This window comes from Haemaphysalis longicornis, unplaced genomic scaffold, assembly GCF_048455015.1.
Source record: "Haemaphysalis longicornis isolate Haplotype H1 unplaced genomic scaffold, Haemaphysalis longicornis Haplotype H1 scaffold_10, whole genome shotgun sequence".
NCBI classification, from domain to species: Eukaryota; Metazoa; Arthropoda; class Arachnida; order Ixodida; family Ixodidae; genus Haemaphysalis; species Haemaphysalis longicornis.
In genome coordinates, this window is record NW_027526204.1 from 60,341,348 (window position 1) to 60,367,376 (window position 26,029).

A 26,029-nucleotide genomic window follows, 5' to 3' on the forward strand; every position below is an offset into this window, starting at 1 on the left:
CTGTATACTTCACCCTCTGTCCGCGGCCGACCTAACACCGTTCGCCAAACGGCGACCATTTCTGCTGCAACGCCGTACGCACAGCCGACTCCGATGTAGTGCGCAGGGTGGGAACCGCTTGCAGTAAAATATTGATTTATTTTAGGGTTTAACGCGCCGACGCAACGCAGGCGATGAGGCGCGCCGTAGTGGAGGGCTCCGGATTAATTTTGACCACCTGGGGATCTTTAACGTGCGCCGAAATCTCGTACACACGGGCGTTTTTGGTTTTCGCCTCCATCAGAAAAGCGGCCGCCGCGGCCGGGAATCGAACCCGCGACCTCGTGCTCAGCAGCGCAACGCCTTAGCCACTGAGCCACCGCGGCGGGTGCTTGCAGTAAAAGAAAACTGAAAACTACGTCGTATCAGATACCACTTATCTTTTGTTCGAGCGTGCCCACTGTGGGCACTAGTATAAGCGCGCCAAAGCCTTTCTTCTTGTAGGCCACATTCGATGCCGCAATGGATTACCGTGGCTGGCGGATGACTGCTTATGACTAGTTCGCGCTAGCGTGGAATGCTCCTGACCACAGGCCTAGGGGTCGCTGCAAACCGAGAGCGAGATCGAAATTTTGACCTGGGTCCGATCACGGGGACCGTGATTGAAGTCACGATTTTGCACTCTAGTGAACGCGCGTGTGTACACGTCTTTCACTATAGATGGGTGCAAAAGGCACACAAGTTGGAACCGTGCGGTGAACGGGAAGACTTCACCGCCTGCTCAAGTCCACGTTTCGCGCCAGTAGAGGACACGTCGCAAATATCGACCCTTTCCACCTTTTTAAGGCGCTAGTATTCTTCACGCACCAAAAAAGCGCTACGCTCGTAGTGCGATATTTTGTATCTGCAGAATGAATGTGTAATTGGTCAACTTGGCAAACCTGACGCGTGTAATCGTTATAATAGCGCAAGCGTGATGATTGCTGCCTGTGGAGTCCACAAGAGAGAATTCAGGAAAAAAAGGAGGGAAAGGGGAAGGGGTCGCTGACACATGCGCTAAAAATGCACGCCCATAGTGGTGAATCTGACCTCACATAGGGTGTATGTTTACGTCTGCATAGGGACCCGTTAGGTTTTGGTACGCCGATGTAAGACTGCCACGTTGCCCCTATAAAAATACCTCCGCATTAAGGAATTAATTTATAGCAGTGAAGCCGCCTTTGAAGGGATTTGATGTAAACAAGAGCGTCCGGAAGGAATGCTTGCTCATTAGGAGACAGTACTGGGAACTTTCGCCTCATTTTTTACTTCCGTCACGGCGTAAGAACGATGTTTGTCTGCCACCCATGCGCCTTAAAAAGTGCTTCTTTGTTTCGAGCACTGGGAATTGTGTTGAGCAGTTGACAGAACAGCCAGGAGAGCGAACTGCGCTCGTGGGAAACGTCAGGATCAGTTCTTGCCAGCTGTGGCTCTACTCCAACCCGTCTGTGTTTACAAGACCGGCGTCGTCAACGCGTCGTACGCGGCGACGTGTGCAACGACGCGCGTAGTCTCGTATTTCACACGGGTCCCCTTGCGATTCGTTCTCGAACGCTCGTTGTCACCCCTCCGATCCCTTCCCTTTCTTTCAACGAGCGCGGTGTTTGGCTTGCTGGTTGCCGCTGTTTACAAGCGTCAACCTCGAGCGCTCCCGCGGTGCCATCGCGCGACGCATATTAGGACGAGGATCGATTCATGGGAAAGGAAACCGTGTAGAAAATGAAACCGACCGGCGCTGAGGGATGTGAGCCGAAGCTGTCGACGTCGCCGGCTGCCCTCGAAGCTTCGCCCTTCACTCGAATCGGGCGTTGGATCGCCAGGAACCCCGGCCCAATAGGGACTGCGGCGGCGAATACCACGGCTTGTTATTAGACATGCCCGCACAGTCGGGTTGGTCGTTAATGGCTGGCGCTAGCATGGTGACCACAGAGAAACAACACTCCCTACAGCACGCGGGCGAAGGCGGCTTGGAGCGCGGGAGAATCGCACGCCCCACCGCGGTGGCTCTGTGGCTAAGGCGTTGTGTCGCTTGAGCCCAAGGACGCGGGTTCGAACCAGGCCGCGGTGGATGCTTTAGTGATGGAGGCAGAAAGCACAAACACCCGTGTGTCCTGACTTCGACGCACATTAGAATAGCCAGGTGGTCAGGATGAATCCGGCGTGTTAAACCCCCCAAATTTAGAATTTGGAGAATCGTACGTTGTGAAGCTCACAGTCTGTGTTTCGGTTATCGCATGCGTGAGACCGTGACCGTAGGCCGAGTCCTTGCAGCCTTTCCAAATTTCCGAAAACTAAAATTTTAGCGAATTCTTGTTAGGGGCATTTGAAACCACTGCGTTGGGGCAGCCTTTATTTCTCGGAAATCGCTGAAGTTGTCCGTTTATCAGTGCACGTGCGGTTAGGTTCTGAGTTGTATCTTCGCTGTTCGCACGACAGCACCGTTTTATACTGGCGTGAAAACAAAAACTGCATTGAATAGAGCAAAAAGAAACAACGAAACGCGTGAGGGCGTCGAATTCGCACGCGAAATTTGTCCGGTGCGCGATGCGGAGTCATTATTTCCCCCGCGTTGGGGTAATGTTCTCGGCCGTGTATTACGTCCGTCCGTCGTGCCGTGTGGCGCGCACAGCGGCGCGATACACGCCGCGGAGCCCTCCCTTCTGAACGGGGAACAAGCCGGAACAAGCATTGACGCCCGCTCATCAGGGGCCGGTTGATAAATTTGCATCCGATTTTCCGCGAGCTGCGTGGGCGCCGTCCCAAATAGCGGCCCGGAGCCTGCAACGCCCATTGCAGCGCTAATCCGGGCTCTCGGGGGGGTTGATGCAAAGGGGAGAATCGGCCCGTAGACCTGTAATCAGGGTTCCGAATGGACGCGCCCGTTCCGTCCGGCGAATTTGTCAAGTCAGGGCCGCCGTGTAAGAGGTGCGGCCGTGATCAGCTGTGCACATACACATACTGCGAGTCCTGGCCAAGCTGGTGAACACCGAACACGTGCGCCTGCATATTGTGTTTTTACGATTACGCCAAATGTTCTCCTGGGTGTGACCGACCGTAATATAGCGCGTCGTGTTTATACGTGTGCGAGATCAAACGTGAGCCGCTTTTTTTTTTGCTTGCTGTATATGATCCCACGATGAGCTCAGTCAGCAAGGGATGCATGTGTAAGGCAGCGGACGCCGATGTGATTTTAGCGGCGAATTGCAGCTGCTCTTTCCGCTCACTACTTTGAACGCGATCTTTACATGGCGTAGAGAGAGCGAGAGAGAGGTTAGCTCCAACCAAACCAGGAGCTGGCTTCTTCAAACATTGGAGTTGCATGTGCTGTCTAAAATAAACCACAAGGTAACACATACCACATTAGAAATGACAACCCTTGGAAGATGCCACGCGCGCAGAGTGACAAATATGTTATCTACAATATACAGCATACACCCACTTAGAGCAGTAAGGCCGTATCGTATTTTCGCACGTATAACACGTCCCTGTATATTGCCGCGAACCATACATTGGGTTTGTTTATTTGTGTTTTGCTTTTACCGCCCGGCTGCGCCGGTTTGTGTTATCTCTGCGCCAAGGAAAGCGCGTGTTCCATTCTTTGTTTCTGTGCCGCATCTGTTATCTGTCGTGATAGGGAGAGCATTCCGATCTAACGTGAACAGCCCAGAATAATCTTCTTGGATCTACTATGTTCTCGATGTGAATCGACGTTTCGAGAACCACGCGCACCGAAAGATAAAAAGCCTGCAGTGCGGACGCCGGGGCATTCGATTCTGCGACGCTCGCCGACTCACGTACGTCACTTTGTTGACCGCTGCCTCGCCGCCTCTGTATTCTTTTCAGTTGCTAGGGGAGCACAAGTTCGCTCCAATAAACTTGTTTCTTTTCCAAACAACTGCGTCGTCCTTGGCGTCGTGACATCTGGTGGAGGTGCGGGGTACGCACCCTTCATGCCCACTGCAACCTCGGGAAGCCGCCAAGCCAGTCCAACAAGAGCCAGCCTCCGCCTGCAAGGTTTACCACCCGAGTTCGGTTTGATGCCAGAAGGGCCCAAGAGAAGGAACGCTGCAACCAACACCATGGTACAAGAAACAACGTCGCCAATCATGCTGCAGCAGCCCCGGGAACCGCCATCGTTCCGGGGAGCCCCCGCTGAAGATCCAGAGGAATGGTTGGAGAAGCTGGAGCGCGTGCGGATCTTCAACAGGTGGGACGATGAAGAAACCTTCCGGCATGTTTTCTTTTACTTGGAGGATGCAGCCCGAACTTGGTTTGAAAACCACGAGAGCGCCTTGACCGACTGGACGCAATTCAAAAGCGAGTTCCTTAAGACCTTCACGACCGTGGTGAGAAAAGAACGAGCTGCGATTTTACTGGAAACTCGAACGCAACACCCGAACGAAGGAGTCGTAATCTTCGTCGAGGAAATGAAGCGACTTTTCCGCCGTGCGGACCCAGGAATGACGGAAGAAAAGAAACTACGGTTTTTGATGCGAGGTGTGAAGCAAGAGCTCTTCGCGTGCCTTGTTCGCAACCCCCCCAAGACCGTGTCCGAATTCGCGTCTGAGGCCGCCGCGATGGAGAAGACGCTCGAAATCAGAACGAGGCAGTACGACCGCCCAATCAATGCGCTGGTTTCGGAGACGCTTGGTGCCAGCGCTATCAACTCCGACTCACTACGCGACACTATCCGCGAAATAGTGAGGGAGGAGCTGCGGAAACTGCTCCCGACGCCGCCGCAACCACAAGTCGCTTCTCTTACCGACGTCATTAGAGAAGAAGTGCAGCAAGCGCTGGGAACTTCAACGACGCCAGTAGCACCTCGCGAGCCGCAAGCCATGACCTACGCGGCTGCTGTACATCGCCCTCGCCCACCTGCACCCTATCGTCACGAGGCTCCGTACCGTCGTCCCCTCTCGCCGGCCCGACCACCTGCGGCGCAACCCCCTGCCCCAAGGAAGACCGACGTGTGGCGAACGTCCGACAATCGTCCGCTGTGCTACCACTGCGGAGAGGCCGACCACGTCTACCGTCGCTGCCCCTACAGGAGGCTCGGTTTGCGAGGGTTCTCCGTCGACGCACCCCGCCCCCGAACTGGCCAGCGCCCATCGGAGATCGAAGAGTACCTGTCCAACACCAGCCGTCGACCAGCCCGTTTCAACCGTTCGCCGTCGCCCTACCCATACCAATCGCCGAACCGCCGTAGCAACGCTGACTTCGCCCGTGGAAGGTCCCCCAGCCCACGCGGGGGAAACTAAAAGCAGCAACTTCTGGAGGTGAAGTTGCTCTACGGCGAAAAACTGGAAACCCTCCAACGACGCAAGGACGCGGTGAAGGCAATGATTCACGACATGCCCTCATCAAGACGACCCGACCTAACCCTGACGAGACTCCCGAACACGACGACAGCTATACGCCGCGACGCGTACCCGACCTGACCGAGACGTCCGCTGAGAAGACGACGACAACGACGACGCACAGTGCCCGACCGCCAACACGCACAAGCCGAGATACGACGCCCCGACGAACCCGGAACTCGAGGAAGACTGCGTCTGACGTCAAGGTGTCCATCGACGGCTTTGACGTAGTCGCCCTCGTAGACACGGGAGCTGACTATTCGGTAATGAGCGGACCATTTGCGTCTAAACTGAAGAAAGTTATGACCAGATGGGATGGTCCGCACATACGCACAGCAGGAGGCCACCTCGTGACGCCAAGTGGAACGTGCACATCGCGCGTCACCATAGACGGCACGACGTACCCTGCGGTGTTCGTCGTTTTGCCCAACTGCTCCCGCGACGTAATTCTCGGAATGGACTTTTTGACGGACAACGGCGCAATAATCGATCTGCAGACGAAGTCGATAACGTTTTCCTCCGACCACTCCATGACGCCGGAATCGAACCCCGAAATCCGTGCAGCTGTAAGGATAGCCGATGATCATGTCACCCTGCCACCCCGCGCAAGTTTGATGATCACCGTCTACTGTGAAGGTGCTGCTCCTAACGTTGACGCTATCGTGGAGAGTGACCAAAGGTTGCTTCTTGACCGCGGTGTGTCTGTCGCAAGAGGCATTGCGCGCTTCAAGGAACACCAATCCCACATTTTGGTTACTAATTTCACCGAGGAGTACCAGCATTTAAACAAGGGCGCGGCAATTGCATTCCTCGAAGAAACGCAAGAAGCAAGTGACGTGATCGCGGTCGCCGACTTTGAACGCACCCCCGTAGAAACCTTCAAGCTCCTGCAGCCCTTCGACGTGAATCCGGCGCTACCGCAAGAACAACGGAACAAATTATTGGCTTTGCTGCGTCGCTATAGCGAATGTTTTTCGTCGAGCCCAAAACTGCGTCAGACCCCTCTAGCGAAGCACCGAATAATAACCGAAGATGGAGCCCGACCTACCCGACAGTCACCGTACCGCGTCTCTTCACACGAACGGGAAGCCATCCGGACTCAAGTCGACGACATGCTCAGCGACGACATTATACAGCCATCGAAAAGCCCCTGGGCTGCGCCCGTCGTACTCGTAAAGAAAAAAGACGGCACATTAAGGTTTTCTGTTGACTACCGGCGACTGAACAAAATCACGAAAAAGGACGTGTACCCCCTCCCCCGAATCGACGACGCCCTCGACCACCTCTGCCACGCGAAGTACTTCTCATCGATGGACCTAAAGACCGGCTACTGGCAAATTGAAGTGGACGAGAGAGACCGAGAGAAGACTGCATTTATAACCCCAGACGGCCTATACGAGTTCAAGGTGATGCCGTTTGGGCTGTGCACAGCACCAGCGACGTTTCAAAGAGTCATGGACACTGTGCTAGCTGGCCTTAAGTGGCACACCTGCCTCGTATACCTCGACGACGTAGTGGTATTCGCCCGGACTTTCGACGAACACCTTGCAAGGTTGGAGTCTGTACTCGAGGCCATTCGTACGTCGGGGTTGACGCTGAAGCCTGAAAAGTGCCGTTTCGCATACGAGGAACTCAAGTTCTTGGGCCACGTCGTCAACGCCGCGGGAGTCCTACCTGACCCGGCAAAAACTTCAGCTATCGCGAACTTCCCTAGGCCGAAAGACAAGAAGGGCGTGCGAAGATTTCTCGGGCTGTGCGCATACTACCGGCGCTTCGTCGCAAACTTCGCACGCATTGCAGAGCCACTCACGCGCTTGACAAAAGACAGCACCCATTTCAGCTGGGAAAACGACCAAGAAAAAGCATTCTGCGAGCTGCAAAAACGCCTGCAAAGCCCGCCCGTGCTCGCTCATTTCGACGAAAATGCCGAAACGGAAATGCACACGGACGCCAGTGATATAGGCTTGGGTGCCGTCCTTGTCCAAAAGCAAAGCGGCTGCGAAAGGGTAATCGCCTATGCCAGCCGTGGTCTGTCGAAGGAGGAGAAAAACTATTCTGCCTCTGAGAAAGAGTGCCTGGCTATTATATGGGCGATTTCAAAATTTCGCCCATACGTGTATGGAAGGCCATTCAAGGTTGTAACAGACCACCATGCGCTGTGTTGGCTCGCCAATTTGAAGGACCCCTCTGGCCGTCTTGGGCGGTGGAGCTTGCGCCTGCAGGAGTTCGACGTTACAGTCGTTTATAAATCCGGCAGGAAACACTCCGACGCCGACTGCCTGTCCCGCGCCCCCGTCGACCCACCACCACAAGACTCTGATGAAGACAGCGCGTTCTTCGGGATCGTGACGGAGAGCGACCTAGCCGCCCAGCAGCGTGCCGACCCCGACTTACGCGCCATAATCGAGTACCTCGAGGGATGCAACGTTGCCGTTCCTAGGACCTTCAAACGCACCTTACCAGCATTCAGCCTGAGAAACTCCGTCCTCGTGAAGAAGAATTTCAGCCCCGGAACAAGAGCGAATTACCTTCTCGTCATCCCCGCGGACCTTCGTGACGAAATTTTGGAAGCGTGCCACGACGACCCGTCTTCCGGACATCTCGGCACAGCCCGCACTATTGGAAAAATCAAGGCGAGGTACTACTGGCCCGGCCTTACCGCTGACGTCACCCACTACGTCCGGAGCTGCCGTGACTGCCAGCGACGAAAAACGCCGCCGTCAAGACCCGCCGGACTTCTACAACCGATCGCCGTCCCATCGAGACCATTTCAACAGATTGGAATGGACCTTTTAGGCCCGTTCCCTACGTCACGATCACAGAACAAGTGGATTGTCGTAGCGACAGACTACATGACGCGCTACGCAGAGACCGCTGCTCTTCCGAGAGGGACTGCACAAGAAGTGGCAAAGTTCTTTATAAGCCAAGTTGTGCTGCGACATGGAGCCCCGGAAGTCCTAATCACAGACCGCGGAACGGCATTTACTGCGGAGCTGATGCAAGGAGTATTACGCTACAGCAACACGGATCACCGAAGAACGACGGCGTACCACCCCCAAACGAACGGACTAACAGAACGTCTGAACAAGACAATCGCAGATATGCTGTCAATGTACGTTGACGTTGAACATAAGACTTGGGACGAAGTGCTCCCGTATGTCACGTTTGCGTACAACACGGCTATCCAGGAGACGACGCAGCTGACGCCGTTCGAGCTTGTCTACGGTAGAAGGCCGACTACGATGCTCGACGCCATGCTTCCGCACGTAGAAGACGACGACCTCAACGCCGACGTCCACGGATATCTTCAACGTGCGGAGGAGGCCCGCCAGCTCGCTCGAGTTCGTATAACGGACCAGCAGCTGGTGGATGCGGGCCGCTACAACCTCCGACGCCGAGACGCCGAGTACCAACCAGGGGATCGTGTGTGGGTTTGGACTCCCATCCGACGACGCGGACTCAGTGAGAAGCTCCTGCGACGGTATTTCGGACCCTACCAGATTCTACGACGTGTCGGCCAACTTACCTACGAGGTGATCCCCGATGGTGATTCCGGAACATCACGACGACGCACGCGGCCCGAAGTCGTCCACGTGGTTCGCTTAAAACCTTTCTACGGACGATAACGAATTTTATTTTTATTTTCGGACTGTCGCTTATGTTAGCATCGGGTCGATGCACTCTTAGAGGGGGGGTAATGCCGCGAACCATACATTGGGTTTGTTTATTTGTGTTTTGCTTTTACCGCCCGGCTGCGCCGGTTTGTGTTATCTCTGCGCCAAGGAAAGCGCGTGTTCCATTCTTTGTTTCTGTGCCGCATCTGTTATCTGTCGTGATAGGGAGAGCATTCCGATCTAACGTGAACAGCCCAGAATAATCTTCTTGGATCTACTATGTTCTCGATGTGAATCGACGTTTCGAGAACCACGCGCACCGAAAGATAAAAAGCCTGCAGTGCGGACGCTGGGGCATTCGATTCTGCGACGCTCGCCGACTCACGTACGTCACTTTGTTGACCGCTGCCTCGCCGCCTCTGTATTCTTTTCAGTTGCTAGGGGAGCACAAGTTCGCTCCAATAAACTTGTTTCTTTTCCAAACAACTGCGTCGTCCTTGGCGTCGTGACAATATAATCCGCACCCCCACTTTTAGTCCGCCGGGAAAGAAAAAAAAATCCTCGCGTATTGTCCGCACATTTGATACACGAAAGGCTGCACCAAAGCTGCTGCTCAAGCAACACATCACATACCATGTAGGCAAAAAAAGCGCAAAATTCAGTTGTTAGACTGCGCCCTTTCTTGTTTATTTCTCGTTGTCCTTGTATGTTTTGTGCAGTCGCTGCCATGGAAGGCTTAGTCAGTGTTACTGCGGGGGAGCTTCACGGCACAACGCGAATGGCCGTGAAGCTGCACTGAAGGGAACACCCCGCGTATTATCCGAACCCCTACTTTGCCACTGAAATTTTCGCATATTTAGTGCGGGTTATTGCGCGAAAATACGGTATTTTGTATGCACCTGTTAACAGTGGAACGTCATCCAGTAAACGTATGTGCATCTAGTATATACAAAATCCACAAAATTGCCTTAATTAAATATGTACACAAATGTCCATCTACATAAAGTACAACACATCACTCTCGTGTATGGTGTTGCACTCGTCCAGGGGCGTGTAAGTCGTCTGCGAAGACGTAATGGTGCCGTCTTTTAAAATAAAGCCGTAGTTTAGACAATGGCGGCCACCAATCTGTATTTAATAAACGATACATATAAGGCAACGTTCCACATTTTCCATCGCATAGCCCTATGCAATCGCGGAGAATTTTCCAACATTTGCGATCTGTGTGCGTGACTAACTAGAGTATGAATTGAATTGCTAGAGAGTGCAATCACTTAGCGTAAGGCGATCCTGCAGCCTCGTTCAAACCTCGAGCCGTTCAGCACCCTCTCGCACTTCGTAAACCTATCGCAGTCATTTGCGACATCACAAATTGTACGGCGGGAAATATTCGTGTCTTTATTAAAGTTCTGGCGTTATCAAATCACTTTTACTACCAGGTGTGGTTCTTTCGCAATCGAGGGTCTCATCGATAGGCGGCAACGCACTCTTTGCTTCTAATACCCCTATCACACGGCAGATATGACATTTAGAGCAAATGTCATTTGCTCTTAATGTCATTAGTTCGGCGCAACACGAGAATACTGAAAAGCACTCGAGGCTAATGGCATTTATGTTGGGGAGCTCATTCAGCGGCCAAATGAGTAAACTCGACAGCAGTGGAACGTCACTAGACATGAGAGTTCCGTAATAAACCAAAGAATACTGTTTCTAGAAACTGTCAGTAAACTTATATTTGCCTTTCATATTTCTTCTCAAGTAAAGAAAGACAAACAAGTACTTAAAAAAAAAAAAAACTCGTCCCCAATGCGCTCTGATACAGATTTCTTGCGGGCCTTCCTCGTCTTGTTATGTCTACTTACGTCACCTGAAACGGTTATTTTCTTCCTTTTAATTAAAACAAAGAAATATTTTTTTTTTGTTTTAAAACTGTTGTGTATGTAAACATTCTAGACGCACTTGAACTGTAATTTTGCAATTTTGCAAGCTTTCTAACCGTCGCCGCTGTCACTGTCAAATGGCATTTATTTCGCCGCGTGGATTCGCATTACCAAACCCAATGTCAGTTAATGTAATTGACTTTGAATGACATTAGATTTGCTGTGTGACAGGGGTTACGTTTCCTTTCGAAACGAATTTTTAGGCCGAAATGTCTGGTGCGAGACAAACTTCCGCTGCGTGTGACTTTTGCAATGCGGTGTTCCTTGGGGGGCCTGTTCTCATTCCCTTCTCTCCACTGTGTGCGCAGTGTCGAGCAACGGTCAGTTCGCGGACTGCAGTGCCTCGCGGGCCCAGCAGTGCGAAACGGCGCTGCTCATACAGCAAGTCAAGGACGCCTCCAAGGCCACCGTCCCAGAACTGCTGGAAAAGTGCCGGTGAGTTGCGTGGACGACTGTTGCGTTTATCTTCGCTTATCAGCATGTTTGTGAGGACAAACTAGGTAGCCTGCAGCTGATTCCTCCAACTCAAGGTGTCCCTTTAAAGGGGCCATGAAGATAATATATACGAGTTTGATTCACCAAAAAGACTCCTTTGTCCTGATAACGACGACAAATTTATCGCTAACTTCAAGCAAATAGTAGAGATATTTAAAGAAAACATATTCAACAGTGGCGACCCCGTAGCAACTTTTCGGTAGTTTTTCTATGACGTCACGGAATCTTGTTTGTGGGATTGGCGGCCACCAACCTAATCGTATCCAATTACGATTAGGTTGCTGAACCTAATCGTAAGCTTAATGGTAAAAGCAACCTAATTTGATCGTATCGCTGTAATGCTGACGCACAGTTAACACCAGATAAAAATGTTTTGGCGTCTGTCCATAACACGTCACTCCTGCCCATATTGTGCCACTATGGCGCGAAATTTGAAAGTTTAATATTTCTTGTGGTTTTTTTCGGTTAAGAAAACTTTCGTGGTTTTGATTCGACCTGAGTGAACCACCAAAGTCTAGTTCTTTGAAATGGAACTAAGCTGTATTTTAAAGTGCTCTGGGCAGTTGGGATTGTAGGTTCGTAACCATTACCACTGTTTTTTCAGCACTAGTGCCCGCACTTCTGTTATCTAGGACATCATAGTAATATGCCTGCATTGTGCTGCACGGCTGCGATGGGTGTGTGGCCACTTAGAGGACATAGTTGGATAGTTGGTAAAGCCATCTCGATGCATCTTTACACCATTGAGAGAGTCACGCCTGCATTTTCGGACCTGCCAACTGTGGGTCGCGTAATTCGCCACAAATTCAAAATCCTTCCCACGACCTGATTCTTTCCAGCAACTGCAGTATTAGACGCTCGTTGCCTGGGTTTCAAACTGCGCGACACGCAAAAAAAAAGTTAAGTTGCTAACTGCAACTGACATTGTTACTTTTCCGACACTGCTAAAAATACTGCTCGGCGCGCACAAATATAATCAGTAAAACCGCATTGGTTTAACCAAAGCAAACTCTTTTAAGGCTTGGTTTAATTAGGTTACGTGCATCGTACAAGTTCCCGTGCACGTTACCTCCTGCTGCAACTCTCCGCACCAACGAAGTAAAAAGTTGGCGGACTTTCAGCGCCGCTCCCTGGCGTGACGTCATGTCCTAAGTGAGCTAGACGTAAGACGGCTTAAACAAAACGCCGCCTTGTTAATAACGTTAGCACTTTTCCAGATTTCAGACCATTATTTCGCTGATCAAACTTGACTCCTATACGTTACTGCTTCGAAAGTTCTCGCTGCGCTTCAGTTTGTGTACACAAGTCGTTTGTTGACGCTTGCCTGCGTACAAAGCAGTTGCCTGCGCCCATCACTGTTAATTGGGTCTGAGTTTTTGTTGTTCGTGCTGCTGGATTAACGTACGGGCGCTAATGAGATCTATTTTGATTGTTTGAGGCGTAAAAGAAAAAAAAGAGCTAGCTTTCCCAAACTAGCTTTCAAACTGTGCGATGGAACAAAAATGAAGCCGCTTATAATCAAATATTGATTACCCTTTCGCCATTACTTTTTACCCAGTGTTAGGGGATAGAAACACATTTAGGCATGTGGGAAACATTACCAGCGAAAACGAATCGGGTTACCCAAAGAAAACCCTTTTGAGGTAAGGTTTAATTAAACCTTACCTCAAAAGGGTTTTCTTTGGGCCTCATATAAGTTTCTGCATGGTAGCGCTGTCTGCGGCCCTTCATATACCAACGAAATAAGCAGTTCGTGGCCTTTCAGCGGTGCTGCCTGATGCCATGTTGTTAGGTAGACATAAGATTTAAACAGAATGCCATATTGATAATAACGTTGACGCTCTTTCACAGATATCAGGTCATTATTTGCATGAAAAATCTTTCCTATGGGTTACTACTTCGTACTGTACCCATACATTTCAAACAGAATGCCAGGTTGTTCAGTAAGACGTGTTGCTGGGCGAGTTGGTTCATATTACAGAAATAAGATTTAGCGCTGCGAAAGACACGGACGGTGAGAAGGACGGGACGGGCACTATAGCGCCCGTCCCGTCCTTTTCACTGTTTGTGTCTTTCGCAGCGCTAAATCTTATTTTTGCTAGGTTGTTAATAACGTTATAACGCTTTCGCATATCTCAGACTATTATTTCGCTTAGAAAAATTCTGACGTATAGAAATAAAGTAAGGTGTAATAGTAACATATATAGATAATTACATACGCTATCTATACGTATGAACAAAATTGCATGTTGTCAATAAGGTTAACGCTTTTTCACAGACGTGAAATCATTATTTTGCTGAGCTAACATTGTTTTTACGGGCTACTACATCGTACATACCTATACGTTGAGCAGGATACCATATTAATAACGTTAGCATGCTTCTCAGACTATTATTTCGCTGAAAAAACTCCTAACATATAGGAATAAGGTAATATGTAATAGTAACATATAGGAATAATTATGTACGCTTTCTATACGTTGACTACAATGCCATGTTGTCAATAACGTTAGCACTTTTCCAAAGATCCGAGACAATTATTTTTCTGAGATGACTTTATGTCTACGGGTTACTAGTTGTACATTGCCGATACTTTGAACAGAATTCCACCTTGTTAATAACGTTAACGCCTTTTCGCAGATATCAGACAATCATTGGGACGATCAAACTTGATTCCTAAACATTAACGCTTCACGAGTTTGCGCTGCGCTTCAGTTTGCACAACTGGTTTGTTTACACGTGCCTGCGTATACTAAACAGTTTCCTGTGCTCAGTAGTATTAATTAACTGTGAATTTTTGTTGCTCGCCCGAAGATTCCCGCTGTCGGATTAAGGTATGGCCATTAAGAGGATCTGTTTTTGTTGTTGGAGAAACGACAAAAAAAGCCTCTCCGAAGTTTACTAACTTGTAAAACCTGTTTCAGCTGCAGTATTGGTGTGAAATCTTATTGAGATTAAATTATTCTTAAAAATCCTTTAAAATAATGGTTGTTTACAAATAAAACATGACGCTTCGTGGACGTCATGAGTAATCTTCCTATCTTGAGGCAGAAAGAAAAAACAAAACAAGTGTAACTAAAGGTTGATAAGAAGCCCCCTCTGTTTTGCTTTTTCAATGTTTGTCGTCTCATGCGTTTTTTTCTGTGTTACAGAAAAGAGAAATAAGCGCTTTTCCTTTGTTTTTGCTTGATCAAGTCTGTTTTTGAAAAACCTTTAGCCTAGGAGGATTATTGATGCTCTGATTCCTTATGATTAAAGAGGAAACAGCAATATAACAGCAACAGCAAGGAGACAGCGTGAGCAAGTCGTCAAATATTCAGTGTTTTTATCCTCCCTATATCTATTGTATTTTATCTTTCACGGACGAATATTCTTTCTTTGATAGCCCTTGATCTGACACTTGTGTGCATACAATAGTGTTTACAAAAAACATTTGTAACGCATAATAGTCCAGCATTTACTCCCGGGAAATCATTGTTCTGTGCAAGGTTCTTGGTAGGTGCGATGTTAACCCCCTAGCATGCGGCATACGACTTTAAAAAATTAGGCTGTAAAGAACACAGGGACAAGAAAGTTGGCCGAGAGAATAGTACGACATACAAGATACCGCTTGGCGTTAGATCTCGTAGCATGAGGTCAGTCCTAACCTTGGGCCGTAGCATCTTCTTGTGTCCCCTCCCCCCTCGCAGTGAGAGCAGTTGGGGTGGTTATATATCGACCCTTTCTGTATCACCCCTTTTCTCCCATCTTCACTTTGTAGTCACGTGGACCTGGCAACAGAACATTTTTTGCGAACTGTACCATATGTGTCGGTAAAAGAAGGCAACATATGAGATCGCGAGGACCGTGTGGAAGGTCACCTCAGATGTCTGTGGCCCGACTTCATAAGGGCAGTCACTGAGAGCTAAACACGAGAGATCCGCATCGGAAGCATTTTCTGGAGGGAGGCCCGTTGGAACGCAATGCCTGCGAGCTTCATGCATGGTTTGCTTCATGGTTGACTCTTCGCCTCTTCACGCCTGGACCGTGCAGGGACATCCGGAAGAACCTGAACTGCCTGCTCAACTACACGGCCCTGTGCCTGCCCCTCGAGCAGAAGGAGGAGAAGTCGCGGGTCATCGTGTCGGCGCGCAAGTACGCCTACGCCACGTGCGAGGACCGCGACGCCGTCAAAGGCAAGTTGTGCCCAAGGCAGTTCGAGGCCCGTTCTCCTGTACTGTCGCTCTCTGGCGAGTGGCACAGCGTGCATTGGTGTGGGTGCTGTCACGGCGCGTGCGCTGAGCTTCGAGCAAAAACGGTGAAAAAAAATGCAGGGAGGGCAGGAAGTGTTTGCAAAGGCAGTTAAGTGTAGCATCAGGTAGGTAGGTGTAGCATCGTCTATTGGAATTATCTCTGACCAGGTTGCCCAAATTTTTATGGAGCATTTTTGTTGCCTTTGTAATAGGGTTGAAATTCAGCTTTGTCATGACAAAGCTGAACTTCGTCGAAGACCGCGAAATATTTCGTAAAGCGAGCAATTTTGCGTGTTGAGAAAAAACGGCCGCCATCTCCACTAACGTGAAACCTGGGAAGGGGCGAAGGATGCAGTTTATGAGTGTATTCTTGGCACATCGGTGTTTTTGCCACGGAGATGAAACCGTGGGGGGGGGGGGGGTAGAGGTATACAGGGCCATAGCCAGAATTTTTTTTTTCGGGGGGGGGGGGGTTGTGGATTTGGGGAAGAGGGTAGTTTTGCTGAATGCAACAGTAAGTATTGCTTACGTGCTGCCTGGAAAAGATTTCGGGAGGGGTTCGAACCCCCAAACCCCACATCTGGGCACGGCCCTGGAGCTATACAGCTTTGCTCTAAAAGTCTCGCGTCTTTGAAGCACAAAGCGTTCTAGCCCAAAGCGTTAGAAAACGAGTGTCCCGGTGTGTTCTTTTAGTACGCGTTTTTGCCCACGGAGATGAAACGTTCTAGCGTGAGGCGTTGGAAGACGAGTGTCCCGGTGTTTTAGTGCCGTGACTACATGAAACAATGACGACGACAGGAGACCCCGACAGTCCGAGCACCGAAGGGGCTTCGCCCCTAAAAAAATTTAGTCCTGATAATGCAACTTGGCCGAGCAGTCATAATTGTGCAATAAAAAATTGCAAAATCTGGTTTCCGGAAAGTAGTTTTCCAACCTATTATAACCTTTTTTTTGCATGTCGAAATTTATTCCTGTAAAACAATGTACATATTTTGGATCCGGTAGCACACGTAAGCACACGTGAGTCTGTAACTGACACAACAAAGTATAAGTATCAGAAACAGTGGCAACATGTGAAATATCCTATACAGCTAGCTGCAGGAAGAAAAAATGCAATGTGCATCCCAAATTTCCCAATATTTCTTCAAAAGATTTCGCACAGTGAATGTCTTTGAAAATCCCAGTGTTATTTTGAGCTGTGCACATCGTTCTTGACCTGCATACTGTTGCAACTGGTTATGCCTGCCAGTTTGTATTTTTATGAAAAGTTACTGCCATTTGAGCACGAATGAAACGGAAGCACTTAAGCATGCAGAACATGTAACGTAATGCCCCGCTGCCCGAATTCTCAGTGTTTTAACCGGTGTTTAACCGAGCTGGTGGTAATAACCATTTGGGCATACAAAACAATGCACGGAATATTGACAGCTCAGTGTTGTGTTATTTATGCTCAGGCTTTTTTTTTTCTTTTTGGACACCAGAAGTGATTTTACAGTCAAATTCAGGTTTCACGCACTGGAGTTACTTCTCGGTTATGAGGGGTGCTGTACTGAAGAGCTATGCATTAATTTGGACCACATGGGTATCTGCAAACCATGTATATACCACCAGAATCTTGTACACTGAGCCTTGTTTCTTTTTCGCCTCTGATGTATTAACAGCCCCCGTGGTCGGCAATGGAATTCGTGACTCTGCTTATTGACATGAGGTAATAGATGTGGTACAGGCATATTCCAAACAAGTGTAGCCATACAGAAACATCGACTCCTCGTCAAAGAAAAAATAAAAAAGTAAGGAATTGTGACGAACAATTTTGAAACAGGCAATACTAGAGACAAGCTAACTGTGGAGTTTGTGTTGCAGCTGTGCAAGGCTTCACATTAGGGTAGTGTTATAGTTACCTTGGAAATTATACATTTTAGGCACTGAATATTAAGTATTTCATTCTCACTGCTTAATAATTAAATGTTTGCTTGTGTATCATAGTATATAGCCTTATCATCCTAAATGATGCTAATGTACCGTATGTTTGATTGTAAGTTTTAACCTTTAAATTAAAAAAAAGCGTTTAGTGATCAGCGATAGGCCTTAAATGTGGGAAAAGATTGTCACCCTCACAATGGTCTCTTGTGTTCCCGACCCAGAGCACTGGAAGGACGGCGCGTGCTTCCAGAAGCCTGAGGTGCAAAGGTGCAACTCGGACTATGACGCACAGATGAAGAAGTACCAGCTCAACAGCCAGTTTCCCTCTGATGAGCAGTGCCGGTGAGTTGCCCAGAGCACAGTGTGAGGAAGTGTTTTCAAAAAGGCTGTGTTCCACAACTGTCAATGTGCAGGGTCTCTTCTACACGGATGTCCAAACTAGGGATTTGGACCCCCATATACAGTAAAAACTCATTACAAGGGACACTCAAGGGACCTAGGAAACGTGTCACTTGTAACCAAGGTCTCTTGTATGCAATATTGCTAACATAGGAAAACCAAACTGGTTGAATTCAAATGTCTCTTATAACGAAGTGTCTCTTGTAAGAGTGTCTATTGTAATGAGGCTTAACTGCCTCACTGGGTGGGGAGGCTAGGCATGCATATGCGTTACGACGTTTCCTCGCCCTCTTGAGCATTGTTAGTAGGCTTGATCGTGCATGCGTTACTTGCAGTTAACTTTTCCCGCTTATCTTGGCAAAATGTGGAAAAGCCTACCTAAAGGTTTATGCTCTGCATGAAAGCTCGAAGAAAGCGCATACGTTGCGGCATAGCAAAGTTTGTACATCCATTCTCATGTTTTGGCAGAAATACAAAACACCCGTGGGTGAGGTGTTCGTGGAGAAGTGATTCAGGGTGCACCCCAAACGCCTCCGGAAACCTATGTGTGTCAGCAGACCACCCATTCACTGATAACACTTTGAAAGTTGTGTTTTTCTGCTTGAAGCTCAAACATCACTGGGAATTTTTAGTCATGGGCGTACTTGTAAATTTATCAGAATAGACAGCACATTAGTTTCAGTTTCAGTTTATTGTTGCTGTTGAGATGTCACAGAGCATAAATAACTCCAGGAGGTCCCTAGTCATAGACTGGAGGGGGACCTCCTACCAATAAATACAAACAAAAAGTACACTCAGTGCAGTTAACAGCAATAGCAATTGTAAAAAAAAAACACACAGGAAGAAAATGTTTGCACGAACAAGTCAAATATTGTTAATCACAATCAAAATCATTACACAAAGATATATAAAGGGGATATTCATCCACATATCACATATACAAATATTATAATTATGCCAAAATGATCCAGCGAAGCTGCCTCTTAAAAAATGAATTGAAGGTGATGACTTAATGGTTCGGGGTATTAAATTTCAGTATGATGTCGCTGAAAAATTCACATTTAGTTTGCCGCAGTTAGCCCTAGGTGTAGGTAAAAGATAGTTATTGTGGTGTGAGAACCAAGCGGCAGTGAAATGCGGAGTGTGGTCTTTAGATATTAATGAAATGGGTAAATTTCCTTGAAAGAATTTATATGTTAGGATGCCAAGACAATCATTATTTAAATACCAACTGACAAAGTATTAAATCTGCGGAGTAACGTCAACGCGTTACATGAAAAATGGTTGTAAAGGAATATTTTTAAAGTTTAATTTTGTGTATGGTGTAAAGATGCCAAGTGAGTTTGATATGTGTTGCCCCAAGAGGAAATATAGGAAAAAGTGCATACAAAAATTGGAAGAAAATTGCTTGGAATATGAATGAGGTCAAAGCAAATCAAGCTTGTGTTTTTTTTAATTGCCTACCTGCATTCCTTTGCAAGTGGCGTCCTCTTATTTATTTATTTCAGAATAACACTAAAGGCCCTCCAGGGGGAGGGTATTGCATAGGGTGAAGATTACAGTGATGGAACGCCGTACCGCGCATCAATCTAAATAAAATACAAAAGCAAACAGTTGGTTAAAATAAATGACAGTGCATAACGTAAAAACCCTCGCAGGGAAGACACAGAAAAATAGCTATCAGATCAGCATGTCAAAATTAAAACAGACCTTTAATAGTGTTCGGAGAGGAAATAAAATGAGCAATAACAAAAAAAAAGAAAAAGAAAGTTACAAGTGAGTCAGTCAAACGGCATTAGGCCTGCATGTTTCTGTGTAGAGCATCTGTAAATTTCGAGACATTTGTTTTGGTGACAATGTGCGATGGCAGATCATTCCATTCTATTGTGGTTCGAGGTATGAACGATTGAGCAAATGCAAGAGAACGACAAGGGACACATTCGACTTTGTGCGGTTGATCACGTTGCGGAAAGATGGCTGAAGGTTCACACATGCAATCCTTATGAAGGGATTCATGAAAGTAAAGTTTGTGAAATAGTGTTAAATGAGATACACAACGAGATGAGGGAAGGCTTCAAGCTCGGAGTGATTTTTTTAATGCTGTTACACTAGCGTAGCGTGAATAATATGAATAGATGAAGCATGCAGCATGGTTTTGCAGGGCTTCTAAATCAGTTAATAGGTTTGCTTGATGAGGATCCCATATGGTTGAAGTGTACTCTATTTTAAGGATGTGTTAGTGTGGTGTATGCTAATTTGCATAAGTGTGCAAAGGCATGCTTGAGGTTACGTTTCACAAAACCAAGAGAATGGTTTGAAGATGTGAGAATATGATTAACGTGATCATTCCGCCGAAAGTTAGTGGTTAGGTGAGTGTTAAGGTATTTGTAGGTAGAAACTTGTTCCACATGGCTGTTAAAGATGTAAGATGTTGATGGGTGAAAGACATTAGTGATTAGTGAAAGACATTAATTTTGTTTTAGCATGGCTTAGAGGCATTAGCCAGGTGGAACATCAAGCGTTTACAGTAAAATATTGTTACAAGAGACACTCAAGGGACCCAAGAAATGTGTTTTTTGTAACCAAAGTCTCTTGTACACAATGTTGCTAACATGGTGAACATAGGAAAACCATCCAAACCGCTTTCATTGAAATGTCTTATAACCAAGTGTCTCTTGTAACAGTGTCTCTTGTAACGCGGTTTTACTGTACAACATTTAGGTCAGATTGAAGAATGTCATGATCAAAATCAGAATGAATATCACGATATACTATGCAGTCGTCTGAAAAAGTCTGATATTAGACTTTACACTGTCAGGTAGATCGTTATATAAATTAGAAAAAGTAGAGGTCCAAGCACGCTTCCCTCTGGTACACCAGACATGGGGGCTGGAGATGGGTTGTCATCCTTGATGGTCAGCCACACAAAAGTTATTGTTGCCTGCCTCAGACAACTTACATATACAGTAAGGGTTTTGCTGCTTGTGATTCCTTGCCAAGAAGTTCATTTACGCTTTTGAGGAGGTTTATTTTTCTAGTTTAGCACTCTTTTGCCATCTTTCCTTTCCCTTTCACTGTAGCTAGTCCCCATGGAGACACTTCTTCTGTTAGTAGCTCAGTCACAAGCAGAACTATCGTGGCTGCTATATTCATTGCTTGCTTGGTCGCTTATATAAACAGTGAACGTATATTTTTAATCAAAGGTTGCATGCCAGTGACAACTGTCTGCCATGTATGCCCCCCATTGTCATATTGTCATTGGCTGGCGATAATGCACATCATGTGACATCGGTGTAACTGCTTCAGAACAGCTCCATGGCGACCACGATGTCATGGTTGTGGCTGTGGCAACAACTGCTCCTGCATTCAGCAGATTAGGCTGCACAGGCGATGCAGACTTTAGACGTTGTAACGCAGTAAAATTATTTGCTAATCATGTCAGTCCATTTTAGCGGAACGAAGCAGTTTGAGAAGAAGCTTTACCTGGCTGTCTCTTACTTCAGATAACAGGGAATACAGTGAAGGACAAAAGCGGGACTTCTCTGTTTATACGTCTTGGTTTAAAGCAAAATTGATTTTGCTTCAATTGGTACTCCAACAATTTGTAACTAAAACCTTTTTGTTCAAGTTTAACAATTTATGGCTTAAGCTTGACTGTGTGCAATCCGGCTTTGCAATCAAGCCTTTCGAGTTGCAGCTCAAGCTTCAGCGAGACCTAAAGCCTTGGCTGATACATAACCCATTGCAGTTACTTCTGGCTTCACAGCTTGTGGGTTTGCTGTCTGAAAATGCAAAGTACGACAACTGCATCTGCTGCTTGCCTTAAGTTTTTTGAGAGGGCCTTTGAGTTTCTTAATCTGGAAGTTAGCAGACAAGTCCTGCATACGAGGCTTCGATTTTGTCGCTGCTATGGAAAGCAGCATAGGGGAACCATAGATATTAATCTTGGTGTTTGGAGGGCTCACAACGTAGGGGCAAAAAAAGAAAGATGGCAGGTTCCTTGATCCCTGTGTTGTGAGCTCTTGGAACACCTAGAGGAATAACTACCAACTAGTCCATTCTGCTGCAGAATCCTAGAGGTTTGGTTTGGCTCCTTCCTCCGTAAAATCACTTCTCTATAATACACTAACTCGAACCAAACTTGAGTGCGCAGCAGGTATATGGGACCCAGAGAAAGTGTATTTAATCAAATGATTAAGAATAGCTCTAATCGCACTGCCAGTATATCCTCCATGAAAGCTAGCCTCAGTCTACCTGACATTATTATCTGCCGAAAAATACAACCACTATGCTTATTTCACAAAATATTTTATAATCCGAGATTAAGCCATAACCTATTTTCTCCCCGAAACTACGTGTCATCAAGTTGTGATCATGTCCACAAAGATGCCATCCCTTAGAGTCACGCGCGCTCATACGCTTGTTCATTCGTTCCACAAAAATCACGCGACTGGAACGGCCTTCCGGCAGCAACGGCAACTATCATAAACATTTATGCTTTTGGATCAGTTATTGTATAAAAATCACTCCGATAGCCATGAATGAATAATAAATTTGCCTCTTGTGTCGGACCCGCCGCGGTGGTTCAGTGGCTAAGGCGTTGCGCTGCTGAGCACAAGGGCGCGGGTTCGATTCCCGGCCGCGGCGGCCGCTTTTCTGATGGAGGTGAAAAGCAAAAACGCCCGTGTGTACGAGATTTCGGTGCACGATAAAGATCCCCGGGTGGTCAAAATTAATCCGGAGCCCTCCACTACGGCGCGCCTCATCGCCTGCGTTGCGTCGGCGCGTTAAACCCCACAATCAATCAATCAACCTCTTGTGTCGGTTTGATTTGTTGCGCTGAAGCAGTGTTGGCTTCTCCTTGTTCTTATGACCTTTCGTGCGCATATTTTGTTGACTTTGCTTTATGCTGTGTTCTTGCCCAATTTTTCTTTTTTTTTATGACTGCTTAGTGTGCACTGTAATCATTAGTTGTTCGGGAATTTAAACCCACTCCCATCTCTGATGCTCCGGCCCTGAGGGCACCGGTGAATAAATAAAAAAACAAAAACAAAATTTTGTTGTTGCTGGATTTCGAAGCGTGTGTGGAGGAGGCTTTATTTAGGGGCACATGGGTCTTCTGAATCAAAAAATTTACCAACAAAGCAATTTTTTGTTATCAATTTGCTCTTGATTTGCATAGATTTTTCTCAAAAAATTCCATACTTGGAATAGTTCCATAATACCCCACTTTGTCACAAGTGGTATCGCAGTGATAGGAAATTCTGGGCAGGTACATCTCAGCATGTAGCGTAGTAGGAAGGTCGTTTCTTTTGCACTGTGAAGCTGAATGTTTAAACCATGCAATAGGGAAGCAGATTTTGCATTTTGTTTTGGTAGTTGTTTAATTAGCATTATTTTTGTTCGGTTAGCAGGTGTACTTTAAGCCTGGAAGTTAGAATTGATGTAAACTTGTACGGGATTGCAAAACAAAAAAAAAAACTGCTTCCCACATTTCATTCTCCATTACTTCTGGTACCTATTCATGCCTTGCTGGTAATCTTTTGTTGAATAGTTGTGTTCTTGAAACAACTATTGTTCTCAAGAACAACCAAGGAAGGTGTCTAATTAACTTGGAAACTAATTACCTCACATCAAAACTAAAACTAATTGGATATTTGCAATCAGCTAAAAAATTGAACAAGCTTTCATGAAAACTGGTTGGAAAGAAAAAAAAAGTTTCTAAGTCTGGTGTGCCCCCTTAATTGTATCCCCAGGCGGTACATGAACTACCAGCGGTGCATGCGGCGGGCCATCAGCCAGGTGTGCGAACAGGAGAGTGCTCAGTTCCTGGGGCTGTACCTGTACGACCGGGAACCGACTCTGTCCTGGACCTGCAGCGACGACTACAGGCAGCCCATCCGCATTGAAAGCGTGCCCACTCCAGGTGAGCACGGCCTTTTCGCCGTACTCTTAGACACAGGCACATTTGAAGGCAGGTGGTCCTGTTGTCGGAATGTTGGCACCACACTGAAGCTGCTTCTTTGTCCAAAGCATGTGCAGAGCACTTTAGGGGTTCGCTTTGTCGTCGTAGCTCGCTCGCTGGACCCAAGTAGAGCCACACGACGTTTCGTCTTGCAGCTGTCGTCGCAGCGTAACCCAGAGGCTTCGAAAGCCAAGCGGTTTATATATTCATAAGCGTTCAAAACTGGTGAACCGCTGGCGCTTGTCATACATCTCCCTGTTTATCGCAAAGAAAACTGTAGGTACACTTGAGGCAAAATATACGTAATTAAGCGACAGTGCCCGCGTTCATTTAGTTAGGAATGCTCGTTGGGTTGGTTTTTACGATAGTAAGCGAGAAAAAGTGGCAGTGGAACGCCGGCACGTGCAGGAGGAAAAGCGAGCACAAAAAGAACAGAACTCCCGCTGGCGCAGTTTCAGGCAGGGGGTGCACGGGCACTGCGAAGGCGGGAAATTTGAATTGCATTGGGTTGTAGCAGTGAGCAGATCATGGCGCTACAACCCACTATGGTGAATCACTATTCTGCACTTCCGACAGCTTTCACATTGAGTGGAACGGCTTTAATTTTTAAATGCAGAGCATTTCAGTAACTCACGATGTCTCCCGCGTTGGCGTCCGTAGTCCGCACCGTCGTTGTCCCTACTATATAAAAAGAAAATACGATCCGACGCCAGGTTTCGATCCCTCGACCCTGCGGGCGGAACGCTATGTACATTGTGCTGTAACCACTGCGCTACAAAGCCTTTTTTTTCTTTATTGCCCATCTCGGACAGCAACACAAGGTACCAGGTACAATGACAAAGGAAAAAATCACAGTAATGCCGCCATGCCCCCCAGGGCCGGTGTTGTCATTTAAAATTCCCTAAGCGTAGTCAGGGGTTCAATTTTAGACAACCACTCTGGCGGAGAGTTCTTCGCTCTCTGAACTTCAACAAACTGTGACACACTTTCCCTAAAATACTGTCTCGTTGGTCGCGCGTCGACATCGCAATGCAGCCAAGCCATGCGAGAACGCCAAATGCTGTGCAGACCTAACAACATGACACTGTCAAATGGTACACCATCCTCTCTATCAATGCACAAAAAACGAATACCGTGTGGACTAAGTGGAAAATCGTTCTGGAGTGACCGTTGGAGGACATCCCAAAGGAACACTGCGGCCCAACAATGAAGAAAAACATGCTCCACAGTTTCGGGTTGTTTGCAAATGGGGCAGTCGGTTCCCCATGGAACCGAGAGCCCCCTTTCATTCATCCAAGTAGCGACTGAAAGTGTACCCGTGTGCAATTTAAAAAAGAAAGTCTTTGCCCCAGGTGACACTTCCATTCGCTTGACTCTTTTTAACACATCTTGTCCTGGACCATTGCTGTACAGAGCTCTATACAGTGGCACTGGGAAGACTACGTCACATATATCCTTATATAATTTTTTCCTAGTTACACTGGCCAGATATTGCATCGAAAAACGCGTTGATAAAAATCGGGTGCGCCACAAAGCCGACACAGAACCGGACGCTATATACGCGCCTTATATCGTTCACTCATTCAAGTTACTGCTGACGAGCGCTCTCTCGTCAGCAGTTGCCACAAGTGCAACAACATTAACGTAACGCAAACTACTTGCCGTCGTGCGCCCCCGGAAATGCTCTGCATTTGATCGTGCCCCTCGCGAGGGGCATGTTTCACTGCGGCTTCCTACTGGCCAGTACACTCGTCGCCATCTGTCGGGTGTTGTGCGAACCCTTTGCGGCTGATGGCGCGCGATTTAAAATTTATGTACACTTTTTTGTTGCTCATGCAGCCACTTTGAGCCATCGGGAAACGGCTTTTCGCTTTTTGCAACCAGTCCAATCTTAAGATATTTTTGATGTGAGGCCGGACAAGCGGAAATCAGTAAACGCACTGGAACCGCTGAAACCTGACTCAGATACTCAGAGGCTGCCATTGATAGCTCGGCGTCCTCTACGCACGAGGTTCTAACAGCGTGAAATGCGGGTTTAGCTGCACTTATGTGGCTCTCCCGAATAATCCCGCAACAACTTAAGCCG

General features: G+C 47.5%; 1 protein-coding gene across 3 annotated transcripts in view; it reads left to right on the plus strand.

The window, feature by feature from the left end:
• Positions 1-26,029, plus strand: part of LOC144158616 (uncharacterized) — a 256,142-nt gene that overhangs the window by 197,912 nt on the left and 32,201 nt on the right. For all 3 annotated transcript variants that reach the window (XM_077689629.1, XM_077689630.1, XM_077689631.1), the window contains exons 2-5: positions 11,238-11,364; positions 15,457-15,599; positions 17,801-17,921; positions 23,735-23,904. In XM_077689629.1, the coding sequence (XP_077545755.1) occupies positions 11,238-11,364; positions 15,457-15,599; positions 17,801-17,921; positions 23,735-23,904 (561 nt within the window). The remainder of the gene's footprint in view (positions 1-11,237; positions 11,365-15,456; positions 15,600-17,800; positions 17,922-23,734; positions 23,905-26,029) is intronic.